The sequence below is a fragment of the Lagopus muta genome, chromosome 17 (genome assembly GCF_023343835.1).
Source record: "Lagopus muta isolate bLagMut1 chromosome 17, bLagMut1 primary, whole genome shotgun sequence".
NCBI lineage: Eukaryota > Metazoa > Chordata > Aves > Galliformes > Phasianidae > Lagopus > Lagopus muta.
Genome location: NC_064449.1, coordinates 2,618,709 through 2,644,044, shown reverse-complemented (window position 1 = coordinate 2,644,044; position 25,336 = coordinate 2,618,709). Strand labels below are relative to the sequence as shown.

General features: G+C 51.4%; 1 protein-coding gene across 3 annotated transcripts; it reads left to right on the top strand.

Annotated features, from left to right (window-relative positions):
* Positions 1–245: 245 nt before the first annotated feature.
* AIFM3 (apoptosis inducing factor mitochondria associated 3) lies at positions 246–25,284 on the top strand. 3 transcript variants are annotated; one of them, XM_048964605.1, is made up of 21 exons: positions 246–354; positions 5,443–5,595; positions 9,159–9,372; positions 11,190–11,299; positions 11,682–11,791; positions 11,914–11,958; positions 12,512–12,608; positions 13,378–13,490; positions 14,878–14,964; positions 15,707–15,798; positions 16,818–16,948; positions 17,409–17,524; positions 17,792–17,863; positions 18,311–18,374; positions 18,831–18,907; positions 19,169–19,286; positions 19,503–19,601; positions 20,056–20,131; positions 22,519–22,623; positions 22,736–22,756; positions 22,968–25,284. In XM_048964605.1, the coding sequence occupies exons 2-21, from the start codon at positions 5,565–5,567 to the stop codon at positions 23,005–23,007; spliced, it is 1,818 nt and encodes a 605-aa protein (XP_048820562.1). In that variant the 5' UTR covers positions 246–354; positions 5,443–5,564; the 3' UTR covers positions 23,008–25,284. The 3 variants fall into 3 exon arrangements, with proteins under 3 accessions (XP_048820562.1, XP_048820564.1, XP_048820563.1); XM_048964606.1 differs by lacking the exon at positions 246–354 and adding an exon at positions 380–1,951; XM_048964607.1 differs by lacking the exon at positions 22,736–22,756.
* The last annotated feature ends 52 nt before the right edge of the window (positions 25,285–25,336 follow it).

Here is a 25,336-nt window from a genome sequence, read left to right as displayed (position 1 = left end):
GCAGCCCATGGGCGCAATTCCGTGCCCGCCGCCCTGTGGAGCAGAACCTTTCCCTACTCCCCGATCGACCCTCCCCTGACGCAGCTCCGCGCCGTTCCCCGTCGCCGTCACCCGTTCCTGAGGACGGACGGACACCCGCACCCTCCCGCAGCTCCGCCGCCGGTGCATGCGCACTGCCCGCTCCGTGCCATGGTGCCCGGCCGAGCCGCTCCGTGCCGCTCCGCTCCGCTCGGTGCCCGCAGGTAGCGGAGCCCCGGCCCGCCCCGACCCGCCCCGACCCGCCCGGGGGCGGCCGCGCTCCCTCCTGCCGCCGCGATGCTGCGGTGCCGCGGTGCCGAGCCGGGAGCTGCCCAGGTAAGTGCGGGGCTGCGGCTCCGGGAGGAGCATCCCGCGGGGACAACGGCGGGCTGCCGGTACCGCGCTGTCTCCAGGTCCCGGTACCGGCTTTGCGGGTGGTTCGGAACCGCAGTGAGCGCGCGGGGTTTGGTAGCACCGAGCAAGCGGGCCGCGGTGCTGCGGGAGGAAAGCTGCGTTTCTCCGCGTTCCAACGGCAGAACGCTCAGCGTGCCCTGCAAGTTTGTTCGTCTCTATTCGGGGAGCGGAACCCCAGCCGGGCGCTCAGCCGCGGTGGGGCCGGCGAGGGGCGAGCGGTGCGGTCTGTGCACGCGGGTGTGATGTGCTGCTGGGTGAGCGAATGGGGAGAGCGGGGAGCCGTGCGGTCCCTCTGAAAGTGAACGTCACATTCCCAGAGCGATGTGTGGAAGCAGAAACGAGGAGGTGTTGTGCTTGGCTGTTAGGCATGGAAAAAGCTCCCGTGATGAACTCCTGCACTGCTTCAGCAGGGATCACGCTTGTCCCTTGTGCAGTGGTGAAATGGTGATGGTGGCGAGGAGGACTTCCCTCTAAGACAGCACTGGAACCTCTTTTCATTGTGAAATACCTGGAGTTGTGCATCCAGCAGCCCGCACCTGGGTGGCTTTTCAGCGTTTTGCCATTTATGGGAGTACCTTTGAGATCTGGACCAAATCTCTCGTTTAATTATTAATGTCAGAACATTTTCCATCCAGCTTGCAGAGCACACGTTGGAGCGGTGGCGACGAGAGTGCTGCTGAATGAGCCTTTAACCTGGAGCCTCTAAACTGCTGAAGCAGCACAGTTGTGGCTAATTGCAGTCTGATATGGCTGCTGCACTTCTCCAGGAGCCAGTGGGGCCCATTTGTGGCAGCTTTGCAACTGGTGATGTGCAGTGGGACAGGGATCCCTCCCAGCTTGTGCACCAGGCTGTGTGTGGCGGTGTGATGGTGTCAGGTGCAGCATCCTGGAGATGGGATGGGACCAGTGGCACAAACTCGGGCATTTCCCTCCTCAGCTGTGCTGTAGGGCTGGTCTATGTGAGCACGTGCATCCTAGGTAGCACAGTTTCTGAAAGGAGTGCTTCCTGACATCCAGGATGGAGATCTGTCTGTTTTCACCCTCCAGTTGTGCTAGAAGCCCAGGTTTAACCCTCCCTAAAAATGCTGTCCTAGCTCTGCTCTGCAGGACTCTGTTGTCCTCCTGGTGGCTCTTTCCAACCCCCGCGCTGTCCCCGGGTCAGGACTTGGGCTGACAATACATCAGTGCACAGTGTGGGGTGCTGGGAGTGCCTTGGGACCCCTGAGGCTCTGTCCACACCTGGGCTGTGTTGGAGTCATGCATCCAGAGGAGAGTTCTGCTTTCCTTGGCAGCACAGCCTGTGTTATTCTGGAGATGGAGCCAAGAGACAGCCCTGAGACTTTTCAGCTCAGAGGAGTGTTAGCATTGCTACACCAGGCTGGGGGGGGGGAGGTCTGTCAGAGTGGGGTGAGCACTGTGTGGCTCTGGCTCGCAGGAGAGTGGATCCTCTGAAAAAGAAGAGAAACGGAGAGCCCCTGTGCAAGGACACCAGAACTCACTTGTGGAAAATGGTGCCTGGGTACGGATCATGGAGAGCAAAGGTCTGCTGGGGATGGAGGGCGGTGCGGTACAATGGAAGGGAGAAGTGGACACATTTAGGATGGAAATAGAAGGATTGGAACTGTCAGGGGGGTGCTGTGTGGGGATGGTCCTTCTGCTGTCATGTACTGGATCTGTGAATCTGGCTGGGTTGGAGCCCAGTGGTGTCCAGGACTCAGTGAGTAGGGGGCTGCCAGCAGGGGTGGGGGTGGTGAAGGGTCAGGGGGCTTTTGGCACTGAGCCTCAGGGTTCATTGGGCAGCCCAGCACCTGGCTCTGCTCTCAGACGGTGACATGAGAGGGATGTGCTCCTGCCTCCTCCATTGTCCCTCCATTCCCTATTTGCAGCAGAAATGCTGCAGGTGCTCTGTGCCCTAGGACATGGCCAGTGGGATGGGATGGGATGGGATGGGATGGGATGGGATGGGATGGGATGGGATGGGAAGGGATGGGATGGGATGGGATGCAGTGGAGGTCACCACCATGGAGGGGTTTGTGCTCCGCTCTGTTTGCAGGGTGTGCCCATAACAGGTCTCCTGCTGGAGCTGCTCAGCAGTTCCCACTGTTCTCTGTGTGAAAGACAATATTGTGCACATACAGAGAGCTGGCAAGGAGGGAACTCTGCAGTAGATATAGAGAGCTTTGGGATCAAGGATTGTTTTTTTCCACAGCAGGGACCAGAGCCAGAGCCAGCTCTTTCCTGCAAGTGTGGATGGTGTCATCAGGTGCCCTGAGCTCTTGCTCTTGCTCAGGGCACAGCTTGCAAACCCAAATCTCTCTCTCTAGCATGGGCACATGGTCCTGTTTGCACTTTAGAGCAGACAGTTTTGGGACTGGGGACAGATTCACCCTGGATTCCCAGCTGCAGAGATGGGACGGCAAACCTCATCTCTGGACTCACTCCAGCAGGTCCTTCTTGTCCAGTTTTTCTTGTGCTGGGGGCCCTGAGCTGAATGCAGTTCTCTAGGTTGGGTCTCACAAGGGCAGACCAGAGGAGGACAATCACCTCCATCATCCTGCTGGCCATGCTTCTTTTGCCATGCTTCTTTTGCCACAGCACAGGATGCAGTTGGCTTTCTGAGCTGCAAGAGCACATTGCTGGCTCACATTCAGCTTTTCATCAGCCAAACCACCGAGTTCTTCTCCACCTGTATGTGTGTTTGGGATTGCCCCAGCCCAGGTGCAGGACTTTGCCCATGGTCCCACTTCTTGAGCCCTCAGTGTAGATGTGTTGGCTGTAACCAATCACCTCTCTGTTTTCCGTGGGCCTCAGCATCGTTTTCCAGGAAGATCTGCTCCATCATCTTGGAGAGGCAAATGTGGATCTAGGCTTTGCTGGAGAGTCTGTGTGAGAGCTGGAGTGAAACACTTCCAGCACTATCATGACTGCCTGGGTTGCCAGAGCAGTCCTTAGCTGAGGGTGACTTCTGGAAGGCCTTCTTGTATGGATATGTTGGAAGAAGGACAATACTGATAGACATCATGGACCTTCCAACAGTTCTGTTGTGGAAGACTGATGAAGATTGATGTTCTTCTCCCAGGCATGGAGCCTTCTCTTCAGACCATGCACTCTTCAGAGGCATCCACAAAGCAAGTCCTGAGAAGAACATGCTGAGATCTTTAAATACTGTGAGCCCCAAAACTATCTGCAGTAACTTGTAATACTTCTGAAGGGAGAAGTTCTTGAGTCAGAAACAGGGGTTTGTTTGCAAACAGTGGGACAGAAATGCAATGAAAAGACAATCTTATTTTATGCAGAGGCAGTTAAAAAATAGCATCTCCTGTTGAGCTTGAAGCTCTAGGACATTCCCTGTGAATATCTGTGCTACAAATGATTGAGAGCTAGATAAACAAAACTGCCACAGGGAATAGTGCTTGAGAGATCAAGGGCACAGCTGGATTGCTGGTCCTGCAAAGCAGGGAATCACTGACCCGAAATGGCTCAGCCAGGCGAGGGGCTGTGCTCAGAGCTGTGGAGAGGGGCAAAGTACTTCAGAAGTGACAGAGCTGAGAGAAAAAGAAAATCCTTGCCAGGCCCTGCATCTGACTGCGAGAGTGCTGTGGTGCTGATATCACTCTGAACGTCTCCACCTTCCATTTCTTAGGAGCTCTACGTCTGGTGGAAGAGGTGTGGATGGGGAGCGTGGGGCAGTTTCCGGCTGCCATGGGTGGATATCCATGTTCTTTGTCATCCATTGGACCTCAGCCTTTTCTACTGATAGGCATCTGGGAGATCTGGTAGCCATAGGGACCTCCATGTGTTTGTGGGACTTCTCACCTCACCAAGGTCTGTTATTCAAAGCTTAGAGTAGGGTTATCTCACATTGCTCACAGGTGGGGAGATCATGAGATGACCTGACATCCAGAGACCTTTTAACCAGGATCCTGTGGCTCTCCAGTGGCACTTGGCTGTGGGGCTCCCAGATGGGAGGTTCAGCCTGTTGCTTGTGGGGCTGAAACGATGCTCACGATGCTTGCTGTGAACAGCTGTAGGATCCCAGCCATGGGGACGTCAGGCATCTATCAACCTCCCAGCCTCTGCCAAGGGTCAGCCCAGGCACAGCCTCTCCCTCCAGAGAGCCTGCGGGGACCATCAGTAGGGGAACTGCGCAGGGGATTGCTTCAGATTGCTGCCTTGAAGGCCCAAACAAAGCATTCACTTCATTCAAATGGCCAATACTCATGGGCAGGCACCCGCCAAACCCCTCAGAAACCAGCCAGACCGGCTGGAAAAGCATCCTGCTTTCAACTGTGATTTGGCATCTCTGCAGGGTTGGGAATCTTCTATTGCTTTACAGTAAATTATTGTCCTATATCACTGATATACAACAGTCTCAACTGCCGAGACTCTCTTTCTCTCCTATAAAACCATTTTCCATTTCTTCCTGTGAGTTTTGGCAAAGGTCCACATAGCAGCAAAGCAGATACTGCATGTGACTTTGCTGCTGTATTTTTCCCAAATCTTCTGCATCTCTGTGCCTCCTTCCTTGAGTGTTTGTTTCTTTTTTGCATTTGCTGTAGCATAAGTATTGGCAAGCTGCTCTCCTTGGATGCTCTCACCCTTGCCACTCAGTGACTTGGCTTTTCCTTGTTCCATTCCTTCTGCAAATGAGCTTGACTGGGAGCTCTGCACAAATGCAATGGCTCTTTGGGGACTGGCTGTAGCTTTCATAACACACTCCTGGCTCATCCACGGGGACCTGCACAGGGTTGAGAGGTGAGCCTGTATGAACCTCACGTGTGCCCCATCCCCAGTGCTGCTCCAGGCCATGGATGGGCTCTGGGCAGCCTGGGCTGGTGGGGGGGGGGGGGGGTTGTAAGGGCCCCTCCAACCCACCCGTGCTGTGATTCTATGAAACGGTTAATTCTAGCCTTCCCAAAGGCAGGGCTTCAGAAAGTTATTAAAGCCTGGAGATGAACCAAGCGACTCTGGTGATTTAAAACTTCAGAAGGATTTTTGTGCCCCACGCAGGTGCCGAAGGACGCCTGAAGCCTGGTGCCAGCAGGTGGCTGCCATGCGAGGCGCTGCCCGTCCCCTCGCTGCTCTGCACACCGTCCCTGCTGCGTGCCCGGCGCCGTGCTGCTCTGCTCGCCATGGGAGGATGCTTCTCCAAGCCCAAGCCAGGTGAGATGGAGGGATGAGGGGATGTAGGTCAGCGGCAGCTCCACGGGCACCGCTGGGGAATGTTAATTCTCCGCTCCTGCAGGGAGGATTACTGATTGCTAATCCCCTGAATTCCTGTGCTGTGCCTTCAGCCAGAGTCCTGCAGGGCTGTGGGGCCGTGTGGGGCACTGGAGGTTCTGGTGGAGGTTCTGGCATGTGCCCGGCCCTGATTCACTGCAATGTGTCCAGAGGCTGCTGGGACATCTCCCATCTCTCCACACAAACTCCTGTAGCGCATCCTGGGGCCAGGTGGGCTCCTAGTGTTGGGCAGCCTGAAGGATCTGAGGTGTTGGTGCGATATGGGACATGTCTGTGAGCCACCGAGCATCCCCAACCAGCAGTCCTGGCTTTGCAAGGCATGGGCACGCAGGTTCTTTGAAATACAAAGAGAAAATCTGTGGTTTCTGCTGTGTGTAGAGGTTATTTCAGTGGACACCGCAGTGCCCGAGGAACATGGCATTGCACACTGTGGTCACATTTCTATCCTCCCACTCACTGGAAGTTTTCCTCTACTGAAGAACCACTCTGCGGCCTTGTTAAAAAGGTAGAGCACATTCAGGAATAAATGCCTCCACTGAATAAACTTGCAACAAAGTCTGCTGGCAGCTCCGCTTTATTTTGTGTACCATCAGCAAAACTGTGTTTAATCTTGGGCTGATGCAGGAATAAAAGTGCTCTGCGGGCGCATTTCCTGAGCTGCATATTTTTGTGTCGAGCTGTATTTGCATAGCAGGGCAAGTGGCTGAGAATGCCACCCTGTAATGGAACACTCCTTCTGCAGCTCTGTTTCTGATTAGCAGGAAGGTTTTGACAGCGGTTCCCCTCGTTAGCACACACTGCAATGCTTCACCCCAGTGCTTATAAAACCTCCAAGTGCACCGAGATAAACAGATAGGCGTTTGCAGATGCTGATGGTGCTGGCAAACGTTTCACAAGCTTTGTGTGACGTTTGGTTTTCATGCTGGGCTCACATTTCTCCATGCCAGAAAGACCTTTTGATGGGCAGAAAACCAGAGCAGGAGACCCGCAGCAGCAAACAACCGATATAAATATCAGTGTTTAATTCAGAGCTTGTGTTCAAGCAGTGACGTAATCTCTTATCTCCAGTGCTGCAGTCGTGTGACCCCAGACACCATTCTGAAGCCTGGTTCTCAGCCTCTGCATAACTATTTTGGTGCTTGTGAGGGTATGGGAGCTGCATGTTGAGGCTGTTCCTGTGCCTTACTGCCCTTGTCCTGGCTGCTGGGAGGTGGTAATGCCTGCAGAGGCAGGGTGGAACCAGGCACATTTATCTCCTGATTTTGTGATTAACTCTACCATTTTTAATGAGAACAATTTTGAGTTGCAGGCCAGTAAATGAGAGGGCAGCAGCCATATGCCCACCATGTCCCACCACATCTCACCGTGTCTCACCACATCCCACCATATCCCACCTCATCTCACCATGTTTTACCATATCCCACCACATCCCCCCACATCCCACTGTGTCCCACCATGTCCACAACATCCCACTACATCCCCCCATGTTCCACCGCATCCTACCAAAGCCCTTCACATCACACTGCATCCACCACATCCCAACATATTCCATGGCATCCATCTTGTCCACCACATCCCACCACGTCCCACAATACGAGTCAGTAATTCAGTGGAGTTTCACTTCCTATGTCTTTCCTTTGGCTCAGTATGGGAACACAGCACACAGAACACTGCTTGGAACAACCCACTGCTGTGGGAGGAGAAAAGCAGATTTGTCCTGAATTGGGCAAGGAGCAGCTCTTGGCTCTGACCCCAGCAGAGAGGCTGGAGCATGTCCTGACCTCACTGATCTCCATCACTTCTCTCAACTCTGCTATCTCCTCTGCTGAGCAAAATGCCAATTTTCCTTCATCTCTCTGAATCTACTCATTGATTGTCTTCCCTCGACCTCTTTGGGTTGTGGGTTTTAATTTTTGTCTTCTGTACAGCTCTTCCTGTTTGTGACATTTACAAGATAGGGAAAATGAAATACTCTCCCACATACCTTCTTTGCGTCTGGCAATTATGCCCAGCTCACTATAAAAGTCCCCTGGTGTATATTATAAATATTAATGGCTTTAGTCTCATGAGGAGCCTAGGAGATAAAGAGGTGCTTTATGCCTGCTTGACAAATGTGGACATGAAATGCATTTTTTAAACTCACAGCTGTCACCTGCCATGATTGGTTTGAGATGTCAGAGCCTGGTTTCTCAGGCACATGCTGTGACCATCTCCCTGCTCCATGGGGTTTGGTGGCACCTCGGTGATGCTCAGGGGCTCTAATGAGTTGTGTCCAAGGAAAGGCCAAATGGCTGGTACCATGAATGGCCATTAATGGCTGTGGACATTTGCATTTAGGTAAGCTGATTAGCTTCACACAGAAGCCCCGTGCTGCTACTCCCAGGAGCAGTCTCATTGCCCTGAGGTTGTCCTTTCTCATGGTGCAGTAGCTTCTTCATTCAGCACTTCTTGCACCAGCTTGGATGTGATCTGGGAGGTCTGAGATGGGGTCCAGGAGACCTGTGGTGGGATATGAGTGGCCTGGGTTGAGGTCTGGGAGGTCTAAATAGGGTGTAGGAGGTCTGAGATGGACTCTGAGGGGTCTGAGATGAGATCTGGCTCTCTGGACTTCCTATCCCAGTTCCCACCAAGGCCCAGTCTCTCCTGGCCCCCAGTTCCACCACAGATGTCTCCCATCTCCTCTCATTAGCTCACCCTGGCCCTTGCATCCAGTGTTCCCAGGAGAATCTTTGCAATTTGTGTTTCTTATCTCCTGAGGACCTTTAACATTCTTCAGGTCTTGCACAGCTCTCCTGGACCTCTCCACACCCCTGCACGGGTATGAGGGATTCTCATTATGGAGAGCAGCTTTCTGGTCTCCTCTAGGAAGCCATCACTTGACTTTACACTAACATTTATGGCTAAGAGGGCTTGTCTTGTCAAACCTGTTCAATAGCTTAAACTTAAATAAACCAGACAATTCTTGCTTTTGCTGAAGGTTCACTCCATGCTGAAAACCTCATGCAGAAATAGTGTTGAGCATTTTTAATACTGGCTCCTTATTAATGCCATCTAATGAAGCAGTTTTATACACCATGCAGTGTCTGCTTTCTCCTTCAGTTAATGTTATCTACCAACAAACAAAGGATTTTTTTGAAGTTTCTTTGAGCCCTAGAGGCCTTAACTGCCTGAAGCTATTTTCCATTAAACAGGACAGGAAGAGTGACAGAGGCATTGCTTTGCACCAGTGACTAATGCCTACTTGCAAGAGTATTTACTTTATGCATGCAAAGGTGCACAGCTGAGAAAGAGCAGTGGAATAATGGAATTGGGTAATCAAGCCAGGTTTGATATCAGATGTTTTATCTTCCCATGCAAGACAACAAAAAATGTCAATTCTGTTGACATCTGCCAGCCCCTTTTGATATCCAAGGGAGGAGGGAGAGGCGGAATGGCAGCAAAACTTCAGGCTTTGTTTTAATGAAGATTTCTGTTTGCTCCTGCAGTTGAAGTGAAAATCGAGGTTGTGATACCTGAGAAGGAGAGGAGCAAGGAGGAGATGTCACCCAACGGGAAAGCCAGCCCATTGGTTTACAAGGTCAATGGGACTGCCCGGCATTACCATCTCGAGGAGCATCCCATTGCCAGCAACCCCTACCACAACCCAAAGGATGTAGTGGAAGCGTCTGTGTGCCATGTGAAGGACCTGGAGAATGGACAGTAAGTGCCTAAAATCTTCATAGGTAATTTTAATCCAAAACTCAAAAGAGAACTTAGAGCCAAAACCAAGCCTTCTACCCGGCTCCTCAGTTTCTTGAGGTGATAATTTAACTTAATGAATGCCATCACAGGTGAGTGACATCAACTGCTCTTTACCCCAGTGATGTGATCCTGGGGGTCAGTGCGCCATTCTGAGCTCTACACAGTGCAGATGTAGCCTGATGGTTGCTGGGGTTATTGCAGCAAGGAGATGCTGGGTGCTCATGGAGCCAACTTCTGCTGGCCGTGTATATGGGGCATTCCTAAAAGAGTGTGCTCTGCTTTGGTGCAAGAAGGAGGTTGGAAAACTAGGGCTTAGATAAATACATTGCCTGGAAATGTGCAGTACAACAGAGCAGAAAGTTGCTGAGGAGCGTGCAAGAATCATAAAGGTTGGGAAAGGTCTCTAAGATCATCTAGTTCCTTACTTACCTGGCTGTAGCAGAAAGCTCTGCAGTCAAACAGGTGGCTGCTAAAGCAAGGGCTGGGAGCTCGATCAGTCAGGAATCCGAGCTTGCACTTCAGCTGTGAGTACATTTAACTCCTGAAACCAAGCATTGCAGACATTTTAAACTGAGAATGGCTTTTTTTCTAATAGTGTCTAGCTCAGAGTAGGAGTGTGTGAGAAGGTGCCATGGCTCATAAGCAATGGGTGAGGCCAGAGGAGGCCCTTCTTCCTCTGGAACTCAGAGGGATACTGGGATGCTGATTTCAAGGGCAAAAGAACAGAGTGCCCACTGTGGGGTCAGCACAGCCATGTGGCACTGGTCACCCTCTGAGTCTTTGGGACTGAGCACATGCTGAGGACTTTGCAGCTTCCTGTGTATTGCCTTTGAGATGCCAGCTCTTGTTTTTGCCTCTTTCAGATCACACAGTTCCTTGGGTAAGTTGTAAACTCTCTCACTTATCTTATCTTATCTCCCTACGGAATTATGGTTGTCATTTAACGAGAAGCACAGGTTTTATCTGAAGTGCTGAGGAATGCAGCAGGACTTGTACTGCTCTATGCAAGTTGTGCTGACTGAAGGACATCCCAGTGCCAAGTGTCCTGCTCGGAAGTGGGGCTGCCAGCTGGTGGGGCAGATGGCTCCCAGGGCGAGCAGAATGAACTCCCTGCCCCTCTGCTTCCCCCCACATCTGCACTTTGCTCTGGATTTCATGGGGTGTCTCAGGGCTGGCAAGTGGGAGATCTCTGCATCTCTCTACAAGTACCTGAATGGAGGTTGAAACCAGGAGGGGGTCAGTCTCCTGTCTGAAGTGACAAGTGATGGGATGCCAGGAAATGGCCAAGGGGAGGTTCTGACTGGGTGTCAGAAAGAATTTCTTCATGGAGAGGATGGCCTGGCAGTGGACTGGGCTGCCCAGAGAGACAGTAGAGTCCCTGTCCCTGGAGGTATTTAGAGTGGATGTGGCACTAAGGGACGCGGTTTGGTGCTGGGATTCATTAGATCAGGTTGATGACTGGACTTGATGATCTTGAAGGTTTTTTCCAACCTAGATGATGTTCTGAAATGCTGCTTCCAGCAGCAATAACATCGTTAACCACGTATCTGGTAGATGAGGGCACTGCAGTAGCTTTTTTGGTTTTGCAGGCAGGGTGCATGGTCAGCACAGGTGTGCTCTGCCTAGGGCAGGGCTGGTAACATCTGTGAGCCACCCAGACCTGGTGGCAGATGGGCTGGAGGAAGGGGGAGGTAGGCAGGGTGGGACTGGGCTGCAGCACAAGGTGAGGGAATGGCACTAATTCTACCATCATCTCTTTGTGCTCCTGTCCCCAGGATGCGTGAGGTGGACCTGGGCTGTGGGAAGGCACTGCTGATCAAGGAGGCTGGAGAGTTCTATGCCATGGGACACAAATGCCCCCACTATGGGGCCCCGCTGGTTAAAGGTCAGTCAGCCACTGGGATGCTGTGCTTGATCCCATCTTTGGGTTGATATAATTCCTTCAGCAGCAAAAAGACATGTCTGTGGTGTCAATGAGGTGCCAGCAGTTCACTTTTGCCACAAACCAGCTCCTTTGAGCAGGGAGAGCCGAAGTCCAAGGCAGCAGTGCCCGGAGCAAATAACCCTGTTGCTCTGAACATGTGATTTCCTAACAGCTTGTAGACTCCATGTTGCATCAGGTCTGTTCTCAAGTAGGCTTGTTCTAAGGGATGCTCTGCCTGAGGCACAGTTTGCTCAGGCTGGGTTTATAGACCTGAGTGCAGAACCCAGGAGACTGCAGGCAAGGATGTGCCACCGCTGTTCTGCTTTCTGCTTCCTTTGTGCAGGGGTTTTGTCCAAAGGAAGGGTCCGCTGCCCCTGGCACGGGGCTTGTTTCAACATTGGCACTGGTGACATCGAGGACTTTCCTGGCTTGGACAGCCTGCCCAGGTTCCAGGTGAGATCTTTGTTCCTATCAGCATGGCCTGTGTGGAAGTGTGGGCCCAACACATGGTGGCCTGTGGGCCCTCCTCACAGCTCTTCCCTGTCTTGCAAACTGCTGCTCTTTGTCACCCTCAGGTGAAGATTGAGAAGGAGAAGGTGTACATCCGAGCAAGCAAGCAGGTGAGAGGCAGAGCTGCCCCAGAAGCAAAGCCAGAGGCTGGCTCTGTGTGCTTATGGGGGGATGCTGCTCTTTGGGAAGTATCTGAGCAGATGGATATGTGAGCATCCAGAATGGGGAAACCCAAAGTCTCAAGCAGCAGTCCTCTCCTCTCAGCCGTTTGACCTCATCAGCTGCATCAGAACAGTGTGTGGCAATGCAGGTCACATAGTCCATCAACTTCCTTGAATATTAGAGGCATTACGAGCTCAGTTGCAGGCTGAAGTTCCTGATAGAACTTTTGCATTTCCATTTCCCCTGCTGACTGCAGAATCACACACTGGTCCACCTGTCTTTTTTTTTTTCCCAGTGCTTTGTCTCTGCATGAATTTGCCAACAGCAATGGATATTTCTTTTTCTTTTGTACCTGGAAGGGTGCAGTGCACTGGGTAATGGGAAGGCATTTGGTTGAGCATGGGTTTGGAGTCCTCACTGGTGCAAGGATGTGGGTGTTCCCTGGTTGGTCCCCAGTTCCTGCCTGGCTAATGACTGTTCTTCTTCTTGTTGGTGGCATAGGCCCTTCAGACACAGAGGAGGACGAAGATGATGGCAAAGTGCATCTCCTTGAGCAACTACAACCTGAGCAGTACCAACGTGCTGATCATCGGTGCAGGTATCGAGCGGCACGTTCTGGAGCAGCACTGCGTGTCCCTTCCCAGCATGGGTGTCAGAACAGCAGGATGTCCAGGCTGGTTTAAGTAATGTGTCTCATATAACCAAATGTGGAACTCCAAACTGAAGAGAAATGCCTAAGAGAAGGTAGTCTGGAGGTACCCCATGTAGTTGTGCTGACATGATGTGTTGTGGGTAAGGCGTACAGCTTGCAGCAGGATACTAAACCAACATGCAATTAGCAAGTTCTAGAAGTCCAGGAGCTTGAAAGTCAAAGAGGAGCTGCAATCTCAAGCACACTTTCCATTCCTTGTGCTCATACTGTTTGTTGGTAAGAGCTGGAGTGTGACTCCCATTGGCCAAGGGCAGCTGGGATCTCCAGGGAGCATGGGATGGCAGATAAACGGTCATCCAAATCCTGAGCCAAGTTGCTCAAGAAGTGATGGTTGATGTTGCTGAAAGAACTTTCTCAGCCTTGACCAGCTATGCTGACAGCTCTTTCTAAAGGCTGAGGTCTGTTCTGGTAAGCAGGAAAGGAGATCTCAAAGGTAGCTGAGTGGGAAGAGAATACCACAGTCCGTTGCATTGGGTTGCTGAAGGCTGCCCACTGCTGCACTGCACTGCTGGGCTCAGAAATATACCCCACTGAGCCTGTGGAAATCCATGTGGGTTTGGATGAGTTTTTTTCTACCTGAATTTGTAGGGGCAAAGGATTCAGGCCATCAGACACAGCGTACACGTGGCTGGTGTGGGTCTTCCTTCTTCCTTAGGTGCAGCAGGGTTAGTCTGTGCAGAGACGTTGCGCCAGGAGGGTTTCTCAGACAGGATTGTGATGTGCACGATGGACAGACACTTGCCCTACGACAGACCGAAGCTCAGCAAGGTTTGTACCACCTTGAGTACGAGTCTCAAAGAATTGCACTTTGATATTTCTACTCATTGCACAGTTATGTTTCTTCTTCATTCATCCTGAAAGATGGAACACAAAAGGAGAGTTGTACAGACTGTGCGAGGGATCTCCAGCATGGGATCTACCAGCAGCCATCCTGGCCTGCTCATTCCTGCATGGATCCTCCTATGGTGTTCCTCAATCAGAATCCTCAGAGGAATGAAATGGGGCTTGTAAACAAATGGTGTAATCTACTGGGATTTTTATTTCTTTACGTGTTTCTTATCCTTGTTGTAATTGTTATATAGAAGTGATTGGTATAGACAAGGAATGCTCCTTGCTATCATTGTTATGAGCATTGCTTGTCATTGCGACTTGATCATTTGATCTCCATGCAAAGTTCACTTTTTTTCTGACATACATTCCACTTTGAATGCCAATTTGTAGAGACAAGGCTGATCTTCTGATCACATTTTTTTGACCAAGGCTTTGCTTGATACCAGACAACAACTCAGTTTTAACAGCAAGGTCTTGAAGCTGGAATTCAAAGAAGAGCAGGCAGTGTGTGTATTCCCTTCTATGTCAGGGATACTTACCTAAGGGAGCTGATAGTCAGCAATCAGAGCTTCTAACTCAGCTTGCAGCCCCCAAACAAAGCCTTTTCCAAAGGAATGCAAAGACACACGTGGCTTTTTAAGAGCACTGGAAAGATCCATTAGAGGAGTAGCATGTAAAGCTGTATGCTGCAGGCTTCTTGCCTCCTGAAGCTGCATCATTGCCCTTCCTCTTGCTGAATCAAGAGGAATCAATTATCAGTCCATTCTAAGCTTCCTCAGACTGCTCCCCTCTGTGCCCTTTGGACCATTGGTGTCCAGCACTGGAGAGCAGCAAAGCCCTCAGTGCCTCTGCACTGCTCCACGCTGCCCTGCTCACACACCAGCATGGCAACCTGTGCTCCCGAGCCGTGGGGTCAGAAGTTCCTCTCTTAGTAAACACCAAATGTTTAAAGAATGTGCAGTAAAACCCGTGTGACCCTGCACCTGCCTCAAGACCGAAGATACAGATTTCTTCTGAGTACACAGATACCTGAAGTCATGGGAAGGGAGTGCCCCCTGATCCCAACCACGTAGAGATGAAGGACTTTGCACGTCCATCCCTGGTATGCAGCTGGTGCTAAGGGTGCAGGTGGTGGAGCCTTTGGTTCGTGGAGGAAATCTCTTCAACAAATGCCATAAGGACTGATTTCGGATCATAGAGTTGTGGAGTCACGGAATGGCTTGAGTTGGGAGTGACCTGGTGCTGGGAGCAGGCGATGCTCTGCTTGCTTTTTCAACTCACAGCAATTGACAGAAAAACGTGCTCTTTTATTTTTTTTTGGTAGTCAATGGATTCCCACCCAGAGCAGATTGCCCTGCGCCCCAAGGAGTTCTTCCGCACGTACGACATCGAAGTCCTGACAGAAATGCAGGTATGGAGAGTCCCACTCACACACTGTGGTCTCACCTGCTGACTCCTGATACAGAAATGCTGAATCTCCCTCATGCCCTGGGCTGTTCTGTGCCTCATAGCTCAGTCTGTGGTTGTTCAGAACCAGAACGAATGCAATTCTCCCCTGGGCGAACTCCACACTGATTGTCATTTCTTACCTGCCATTTGCTGAGCATCCTTGCAGGGATTTGGGGTGACCAAATGGCTTCTGATCAGGACAGTCTGCCTGCAAGCACCCAGAAAGTGATAAACTGAACATTTTCTCCTGCTATTTTATTTATTCTGGGAGATCTTCAAGGATTTGTAAAAGTCAACTAGAATGATAGAAGGTCTGGGTTGGCTGAGCTGCTGATAGGAACCAAACCTTTAAAACAAGAGAACTACTCAAAAATTCAAAATTAAAACCTATGTTATGGGTAGAACAGAGGCAGCAGAAGTTCTCTGCAGAGTTCTGCAGAGGAAGAGGCCAGATGGTAGTTTGTTAGACTGTCCAGGCCAGGCAGAGCATCAGCGTTCTCTCGAGGATCTGTCATTCACAGTGCAGATGTTGGCTTTTCAGAGAGGTTCACAGAGAAGTAATCCTCAGCCTGGAGTGTGCTACCATCAGTATTACTCAATAACCGTGTCCCTGAGACATGGATGGGCAGGCTCTGGCTCAGCATGTGGCATCTCAGGGGTTATCTAAGATTTCATCCCTTAACATGATTTAGAAATGATTTCAGGCTGTGGCTGTGGATATCAAGAACAAGACGGCTGTGTTCAAGGATGGCTTTAAGATGGAGTACAACAAACTGCTGATAGCGACTGGAAACACGTAAGCCACAGAGAAACATTTCAAAGATCACGAGAAACTGTTGTATCTGAGAAGCTGAGGAGCTTGTGCTTGAGGATGAGGGATCAAACGTGGCACTTCAGTTCAGAAACCAAATTCGTCTGCAGAAATGTTTGCAGAGAAGGCAACAAATGCATATTGGGTGGTCTGTATGTCTCTCTCTCTCTAGCTTTGTTGTCTCTAGTTCAACCAAAGCTGAGGATCAAATAATACATCCACTGGAATTTCCACCTTTCATTTCTGGCCGACCTTAAGGTCTTTTGAGTCCTGTGCCTGGCTTCCTTGCAAACAAGTGCTGCTGCCACATCGGTTGGTAGGCTGACACTGGGCAATGCAGCACTGCAGCCACATGTACCCACCACCTATGGAGGTGCATAAGCCTTTGGAAATAATTTCAACATCCTCATGTGCGAGCTCTGAGTACACTGGGTGTTTTTAATGTACCTGAATTATTTAGGATCTTCAGTCCCATTTCCAGATGGGAGTCGTGTATGCAAGGGCCGGATATTTAAAAATACATATGCCTCAGTAAATGCATGGGGATGGCAGGATTAAACTGCTATGGAAGCCACATCTGCACAGGCTTATAAAACCTTTAAAATCTGGCTCCAAAGCTTCTGCTGAAGGACAGAGATGGCAGTGTCCCATTGGGCCTTTGAAAAAACTTACTGCATGGCAGCAGTTAAACTTAGAATCACAAAGCAGGAACCATCCTGCATCGTGCTCCACTTCTCTATGCAGAGTTTATCCTAGCCCTGTAGGGTTGTCCCACCAAACAGTTGCATGAGGGCTGTTTCTGGGGCTGAGGGCTCTTGCCACTGTCCTCCAGAGTTCAGGTTTTGCCTATTATCTCTCCAGCCTGGGTGATTTTGCAGAGAAATGTGGCAGAATGTGGCGTTTTGGCTGCGTCTGATTGCCTTGTCCTGGTGGGCTGCTGATAGCTCATAGGTTAAGGTGTCTGTAGGATCCCAGCCCAGATAGCCCTCCATTTGTGTTTCCAGGCCCAAAGCTCTCAGCTGTAAGGGCAAGGAAGTGGAAAACGTTTTCAACATCCGGACGCCAGAAGACGCGAACCGCGTGGTGAAGTTGGCCACCAGCAAGAACGTGGTGATAGTGGGAGCTTCCTTCCTTGGTGAGCTCCTGTTTTTGAATGGGGTTTGAGAGACCAATTGCAGATCATCAAAGAGCAGTTTCCAAAAACTCCTGTAGAGAGAAAATGTATTGCAGAAGCTTTCCATGCAATCACCAGCTCCAAAATTGGTCAACAAAAAAAGAAGACAAAATGCTGAGGTCACGGGGGTTGTTTTCACCCAGTAGCTCCTTACTTCTAAAACATTCTCAGCCATGAGGAATGTTTCTTTCTTCCTTCATCCCAGGTCCATTACCAAATGGTTCCTGTGGCACGCTGGGACTTCGTTAGGGCCTATTGCTTCTTTTGACCCCTAAAGCCCTCCCATGGCTTCCGCCTCTAGGAATAAATTAATGTGAATGATAAATCCCATGTGATGCTCAATGGTTCTGTCAAAGTGGTGTGACCCAAGGCTGGGTGTGGGGACAGCACTGGACCACTGGGATGTGCTTGTGTTCCCCAGGGATGGAGGTGGCTGCCTACCTGACGGAGAGGGCCCACTCGGTGTCTGTGGTGGAGCTGGAGGAGGTCCCATTCAAGAAGTTCTTTGGGGAGAGAGTTGGTCGTGCTGTCATGAAGGTGACTTTGCTTTCCTGTCCTGGCTTTGGTTTTGGTGAAGTGAGTGGGTTCTGCTGGTTTCAGTAACTTGTGGGTGCAGTTGTTTTACGAGTGGATTTATTGATGGAGCCATGAAGGTGCTCCACAGTGCAAGCCCTCTAAAGACTGGGGTGGGAGCCTCTCTGGGGTGTGCATGGGTGAGGATGCAGTGCAGGCCTGCAGTGCAGGCATGGGACCCCACAGTGGGATGGGGCAGGGGGGGCTGAGGTGCACCCACTCTTCCCACAGATGTTCGAGAGCCACAGGGTGAAGTTCTACATGCAGACTGAGGTGTCGGAGCTCCGGGAGCAGGAGGGCAAGGTATGGTGTGGCAGAGGGTGAGAGACAAGAGGTGGCCTCAGCCCCACGTATCACCCCATGGGTCTGCTGTCTTCTTCAGGGCTGGGTTTATGCATTCTCTTTCCTGGCCCCTGAAATTTCTACTTCTGGGCTTAGCCCACAGGAGGAAGCGTGCTTCAGCCATGGTGTTTGGGGTGTTAACATTGCTTTGAGATCCTGGAGGGGCAGAGGGGCCATCAAGGGTAACAATGCTGGAACACTCCCTGGTTCAAGCTTTAACCCTGTCCCTAGAAAGCACTGCAGGACTCTCTCAGAGGACCCCAAAACTCATCCTGTTGCTATTACGAGGGATTATACTCAATTAGCATGTCAGAAATGAAGTGAGGTGCTAGCTTAGCTTGCTGTTGCCATAGGGTTTTACTTTGTTGACTCTGAAATAACTGCACTTTCCCCCTCTCTCCTGTAAAGCTGAAGGAGGTGGTGCTGAAGAGTGGGAAGGTCCTGCGCGCAGACGTTTGTGTCGTTGGCATTGGTAAGGGGCCATTGCTGTGAGTACATTATGAGGTCTTTGGAGTACATGGGCCACACTGGGAACCCTCTGCAGCATTAGAGCAAGATGAGGAGCTCTGGTAGTATTCTAGGGTACTCTAGAGAACACTAGGTGGCCCTGGGAAGTCTTCAGGGTACCCTGGGAAGCTTCTTGGCTACCCTAGAACACACTGAGGACTGCCAGGCCCATGAAGCCTGTGGTGGTTTGCTCTGCTAGTGGTGGAAATGGAACTGGAGGACCATAAGAAGAGGGTATTTTTCTCCTTAACGCTCGTGGAGAGAAAGGTCCTTATCTAAGTGTAACTTTTCTATGCTTTGCAAACGGGACCAATCGTGGGATTCGTATTTCATTCTCCAGGGGTGTTGCTTTATTGACTGCTCCACAACAGAGCAATTTGTGGAGTCTAGAGGAAAAAAGGCCCTTTGCTTTCTCCCACAGGTGCAGTGCCAGCGACGGGATTTCTCAAGCAGAGTGGCATCAACATTGACTCCAAAGGCTTCATCGTGGTCAACAAGGTGAGCATGGTGGAGAAGCCAGCTCCTCCAAGCTAGACTTGCCTTGGGCTCTGAGCCACCAGCATGGGGAAGTCTGTCCCCAGGTGCTTATGGAGATTATGAATACTGCCACGTGTGAGGTTTGCAAAGCCCAGCCATCTTGGTGCTGTGGGTGTCCACATCTGCACAGCTCCCACCCCTGGGGACCTTGAACAATTCCCTGCTGGCTGCCAAGGTAGAGTGAAAATCCCACCCAGGTGTCCTTCTGCTTCCTCCCATCAGATGATGCAGACCAACATCCCTGGAGTGTTTGCAGCTGGTGATGCTGTCACATTCCCACTGGCCTTGAGGAACAATAAGAAAGTGAATGTCCCCCACTGGCAGATGGCCCATATGCATGGTAGGTGCATCTGAGTGCCTTCACTTTGCTCCTGCTTACAGGAATGAACCTTCTGCATGCCCACAGGAAATTTCCAACCCTTTAGGAAGAGAATGAGACAACTGAGTGCAGGGAAACGGAGCAGTTGTAGGAAACTCTGGGAAAAATATATTTTCTCCTGTCCCCATGCTTGCTTAGGCTCAGAGCTTCTTCACTTTGCTGTTTCTTGTCTTCCAGGCCGTATTGCAGCACTGAATATGCTGGCCCACGGCACAGAGATCAGCACAGTCCCCTATTTGTGGACTGCAATGTTTGGGAAAAGCATTCGATATGCAGGTGAGGGATTCCCTGGGACTGTTGTGGAGTCTGTGCTGGTGGAACTGTTTTGGGACACAGAAGTCGTGACCACCTTGCAGTGCCAATTCCAACCCCCTCAGCTGGCTCAGGGTGATGTGCAGGGACACCTCTTGTTTAGCAAGGCATGAAGGGCCTTGTGGACATGGAAAGTCTCCCTGAACATGCGTGTATTTGATCAAGCATGGATGATTCTTCATCCCGCTGCCTTCCAATGCCCATCTCTCAGTGACTGTGGGATGGCTGCCTCTAGTGTAGCTCTGGGTTAAAACACTTTTTGCTAGGGCCAGAGCTGTATCCAGAGGAAAGAAGTGAAAACCAACCTTTAATTCCATGGTCAAACTAAGTAAATGACAAGCAGAGCAAGACGTTTGCTGTGGAACAGTTTTCTCTTAGGAACAGTGCTTCTCCCACTCATAATAATTTCATCTTTCAGGCCACGGGGAAGGATTTGATGATGTTGTCATTCAAGGGGACTTGGATGAACTGAAGTTTGTTGCATTTTATACCAAGTAAGTGTTTCTCCTTTCTCCTCTCCGTGTCCATTTGGCTCAGCTTGTTCTGCTAGGCTGGAAATTATTTTTGCTAGAGCTTCTTCCAGCCAGTTGTGCTCCAATCTGGACACTGAGGGTGCAGGGCATTAATAAATTGCAAGTACAAATGCATTAGTGCCAGGCACTAGAGAAGCAACGTGCTGAGTATTTCTCTCCAGCATACAGTCTTCTTGGAAGCTTCTTCCCACCCTTCCTTTCCATCCTAGGGCGCAACAGAGGCAGCTATTTATCCCAACCCTAATTAGAAAGGAAATGCCAGAGCACTTTAATAAAACATCTGTGGAGCTCTTTCAGGAGCCAGGTGAATTATCCCCCGCATGGTGCAGGGCCTCACGCTGGGTCTGCGGGGCGGGCGCTGAGCGCTGCCTTCTTCTGCCACCCAGGAGGGGCCCCAGGAGATGGCTTTGGTGTGGCAGGACGGCACCGTGCGCCGAGAGCTGGAGGTACTGAGGGGTCCAGCGGGCTTCTCTCAGCCACAGCCCCATCTCTGCCTCTGCCAGAGGTGACTGGGAGCGTTTCTTTCCTCCTTTCCTTGCCGTTTGGTGATAGTCCTGCTACTGGTGCTAACGCTTTTGGATGAGGATGCTGTCCCCAGGTGGCCGTCTCCTGTTTCCCATGTCTACCTGTTGGCTTAGACTCTTTTGCTGGTGTGTGGTTCTTGCATGAAACGCTGGTGGTGCCCGTTGCTGGAGCCTGCCCTGAGCATCAGCTTTCACAGTAGAACTCTTTTCTTTTCCAGAGTTTGAAGAACAAAACAGTTTATCCCCATTCAGTGCTGAGGGTGAGCTGCTGAGGGGTCAGCCTGGGGCTGTATGCAAAGACAAGGTGCTCTACAGTTGTCTTCAAGAGACACCACAGCACCTTTGCCAGAACAGACCGATGTTATCCCAGCCTGTAACTCCCTGGAGATCTTGGGAGACCCAGTGAGCAGCTGTGGTTGCCTTCCTCGTGGCACCCCATTTCCACTGTGCTGAACCCTACAGAAGAAGGGAAGGCCATGTGCAGATGGTGCTCATCCCCAGCAGTTTACTGCCCATAGGCCAAGACTTCTGATTGCTCCCCGTTCCTGCTGCAGGGAGCGTGCCCTTATGGCCTCAAAAGACCTCTTGAAAAACAGGGACTCCTCCTGGCCTCAAAGACAACGTTTCAAAGCCAGTGCTGATGTGAGGTGCTCCAGTTCACTACTGCCTGCACGTTATTTTGCAGAAGGACCACCTGCCCCTTGTCCTGCTGATGGAAATGGTTGCCTGTGTTGGTGCACAACAGCATCTCACAGTGGGGAGAGAACCTCCTGGATCAGCTGTCAGTGCAGGGTCCCACAGCACCTAAATTCATTGTGTTCCAGCAGATACTTCCAATCCAGGGTGCTCTTCTTGGGGGCTATATTGGATATTAGTGTTCTTCTGAGGGACGTGAGGCAGTGGGCACGGTGGTAATGAATGGATGGGTGGTAGGACTGGATGGTCTTGTTTTTGTCCAACCTCAGCTTGCAGTTGTGCAGAGGACAGAGTGTAGTTTAAAACAGCACCCAGCCTAAGATTTGCTGGCTCCTTGCATGCTCTTGCCATTTTATGCATGTGTGAATGGATAAAACATGGAATGAGCTGTGGAAAAGCTCCAGTGAATCTGGAGCAGATTCTGGGCTCCCAGTCTGGACAGGGAAGCTGTGGTGGTGTTTCCCTGTGGCAGTGGACTGATCCTGGTTTGTTGGGTGCCTCCACATTGAGCTTCCTGAGCAATGTCTCCAGTGTTTAATATCTCACTCATGCACCTTCCCTGATCTTTACATTATTTATTCTGTTACTAATTGTGAGTCAGACTTTGAAGATTTATGCTCAGGCTGACTCCTGCAAACCTCAGAGCAGAGGAAACCTTCTCCTTTGCTTTGTGACCTTTACCCGAAGCTCATCTGGTGTTTTTACACCTTTTCTTCCCCTTCATTCAATTCCCATTCACCTTTTGATCTCACGTTGTACCACCAGTACTGGGGGTAAGGGCAGGTGATGGTCAGCCAGACTGGGACACATCAGCTCCATCTCTTCTGGTGTTACTCCATGGGCCAAGGTGCCCCTGTGTGCCCAGGGTCCCACCCCAGGGCAGTGGCACAGAGGCAGCTCTAGGCACCGTGCTGAGCATCACCAGGCCAATACACAAACTTCTGTGAGACCACAGTGGGGTCAACCAGCTCCAAGCTCTTCTGTCCTTGTCCCATACCGTAGTCACTGCTCACACCTCAGAGCAGGTCCCATTTTCCTTTGCTCCCTGCCTCTCTCCAGCATGTTGCTTCTGGGTGATGGAGATGTCCCTGCTGGGGCTGCCCTGACCTCTCTGCTCTCCGGCCCTAGGAGTGACGAGGTGGTGGCTGTGGCCAGCATGAACTACGACCCCATTGTTTCCAAGGTGGCCGAGGTCCTGGCTGCTGGCAGGGCCATCCGAAAGCGTGACGTGGAGTAAGTAGACGTGCTGTGCCAAGAGCTGGGCTGGGGAGGAGCCTGCAGAGGGCCGCCTAACCCTGAATGTCTTTTCTCTCTCTCTGTCTCCTGCTGCATCTGCACCTTTTAGGCTGTTTGTCCGTCACGGCAAGTACGTTCAGTTTTGGGTCCTGGGTCTGTGTGGGGTATTGCAGGTGTGCCACATCTCCAACTCCTGCGTGGAGACGCTGATGATGGCCGTGTGCTTGTATTGCAACCCAAACCTGCTTGAACTGTTTTGCATGGGGTGAAAATGCAGGCAGAGGAAGGGGTGCTGCACAGCTTGGAAAGCTCACAGTGCTGCTGGTTTTTTGTCTTCATAGAACTGGAGATATGTCCTGGCTAACGGGGAAAGGCTCCTAACAGACATGGCTGCAACCTCCTGATACTGCGCTGGCCTCGAGGAGATGGGGATGGCTGCAGAGCTCCACAGCACGATGCAAATAATGCACCTGAGTCATTTTCCCTTGAGACTTGGCCAAACCCAGCCTTTTTCACCCAGCAGTCACCTTCCCAGCAGCTCTGTGCATGCAAACCGCCGCCAGCTCTCCTGGGTGTGGGGTCAGTGGGTGGAATCCCCACTGCAAAGTCAAGGAAACAGACCCTGGGGGAGCAGGGTTGGCACCAGCATGGCTGGCAAGGAGCTGCAGACTGCTGACATGGGGGCCATGGTGCTGGTGGGTGCCACATCCATGCTCTCCAAGCGGCACAACAAGAGCCCCAAGCACATCCCTTCACCTTATGAACAGCATGAGTGCCTTTTGTTGTTCTCTGTAGCCAGTACATGCTCTCAAGCACATTGATCCTTCCTAGATCCTCTTTCCTCCCCATGGAGCCCAGCATCTGCACCTTCTCCTTAGTGGTAATGGAAAGATTGACATTGCTGCTGCCATGCTACTGCAGGCAGAACAGCTGGAGGAGTATTTCTGGCTGTTCTCTGCCCTTAGTCATTTACTCTTCCTGTCTCCTGATGGCAGAGCTACATATCTCATCTCAACTGGCAGAGTCAGTGCTCTGTGGCCATGCTTGCTGCTCCTGGCTGGCAGAAGGGCCCCAGTTCTTGCTCAGGAGTGGAGGTGGCCAGTTCAGATCCCTGTGTTTGTCCACCCAGCAGAGCCAGGTGTGAGATTCCCCCATGGACAGCATCCAGTTCTGTCCTTTGGGAGCTTTGTTCCCCATCTGTCACTGCATTACCCTCAGCCCAAAGCCAGAAAATTGTTATTTTCAGTTTGATTCATCCCCCCCTTATGAATGAAAGCAGTGCTCCTATTGTGACCCAGACCCTTTCTGCTCCCTTCCAAGCCCAGCAGGTTGGGCAGATGGTGCCTGCACCTCCTGTGCAGGATTCCCTTGTGTCCCATGTCCTGCTCATCTTTATTTCCAGACTCTCAGATCTTTGCTCAGGTGGCAACGTCAGCAGTCACACCTCCTCTTGGCCCCTTCTGCTTTCACTGCCAGGTTTTTCCCAGGCAGTGTGACCAGTGGTGGCCGTAGGCAGGGATGTGAGCACAGTGCCCAGCTGCTGCTTTGGATCCATGGGCAGCTGTGGCTGTGCATCACATATCTTGCTGCTGGGGTGGTCAGATGCCATCCAGCAGCACTGGGATCATTTACCTCTTATTGCTCTGCTCCTTCTTTCCTCACTGCCCCGGCACAGCAGCTCTGTGTGCCCCCCAGCAGAGCCTGGCTGACCTTTTCCAAAGCACCACCTTTCTGCTCACCCAGAGGCACCATCCTCTGAAGTGCTCCCACACAGCTGTGCAGTGTGTTTTGCTTTTCAGGAAAAGCATGTCCTGTCCACATGTGGCCAAATAGACCAGCAGGACCTCATGGGCTTTTCTGCTGGTTTATCAGCCTTCCTTAGTGCACTGTCCTAACCCAGTGACAGACCAACACTCAGAGCATGCTCTATTTATTCCATACCTTATAACATTGCCTGGGATATCCACGTAGCATAGGGTTTTTCCCCAAAAGAGAGTCCTTGGTGGGACCTCCTAGCACTCCTCCTTCTTCCCAGCAGCCTGTATGATGTACTCCACAGCTCAGCTTTGGCTTCAGCAAGTAGAAAAATCCTTTTTATTTGGTTTCTCATGTCCCTTACCAGGGTCTGGCCCTTAAGAACTGCTTTAAAATGGCCTCAATAGCAGCAGCAGCCAGACCAGGCACTGGCAGCAGCTGCTGCCTGAGGCACCTGCTGGGATGGGGCGAAGGCTGAAGAGCACAAGGAGAACCATTGGGGGCCCACACCTGTGTGAGGACCCACACATCCACAATGGGGACCACCTGCTCCAGTGGGGGCAAAAAGCTCCATGGGCCTGGGGACTTTAGGACTCGTTTTTTGGCAACGTCACCTCGATGCCAGTGTGGAGATGGTGGAGATGGTGGAGCACTTTTGCTGTTGTGTCCCTTCTGCAACGGGAAGGGTTTCAGGGGATGGGGCACATCCACATCCACATTTGTCAGGGAACTTTAAGCAATAATGATGCTGATACAATGCAGTGGGGAGAGGGTGCAATGGGGCAGAGTGCTGCGTGGAGGGGATGGTGGTGACAGATGGACGGCCACCACCTGCTGCTGGAAATGCTCTGTACCCTTGGGCTCAGTGTCTGGGAGCTCTCACTGTGGCAATAAAGGCCCTTCCCCAGCAGCTGTGTAACATGAGAGCCAATGGCTGCCTGGCCCCACGCATTAC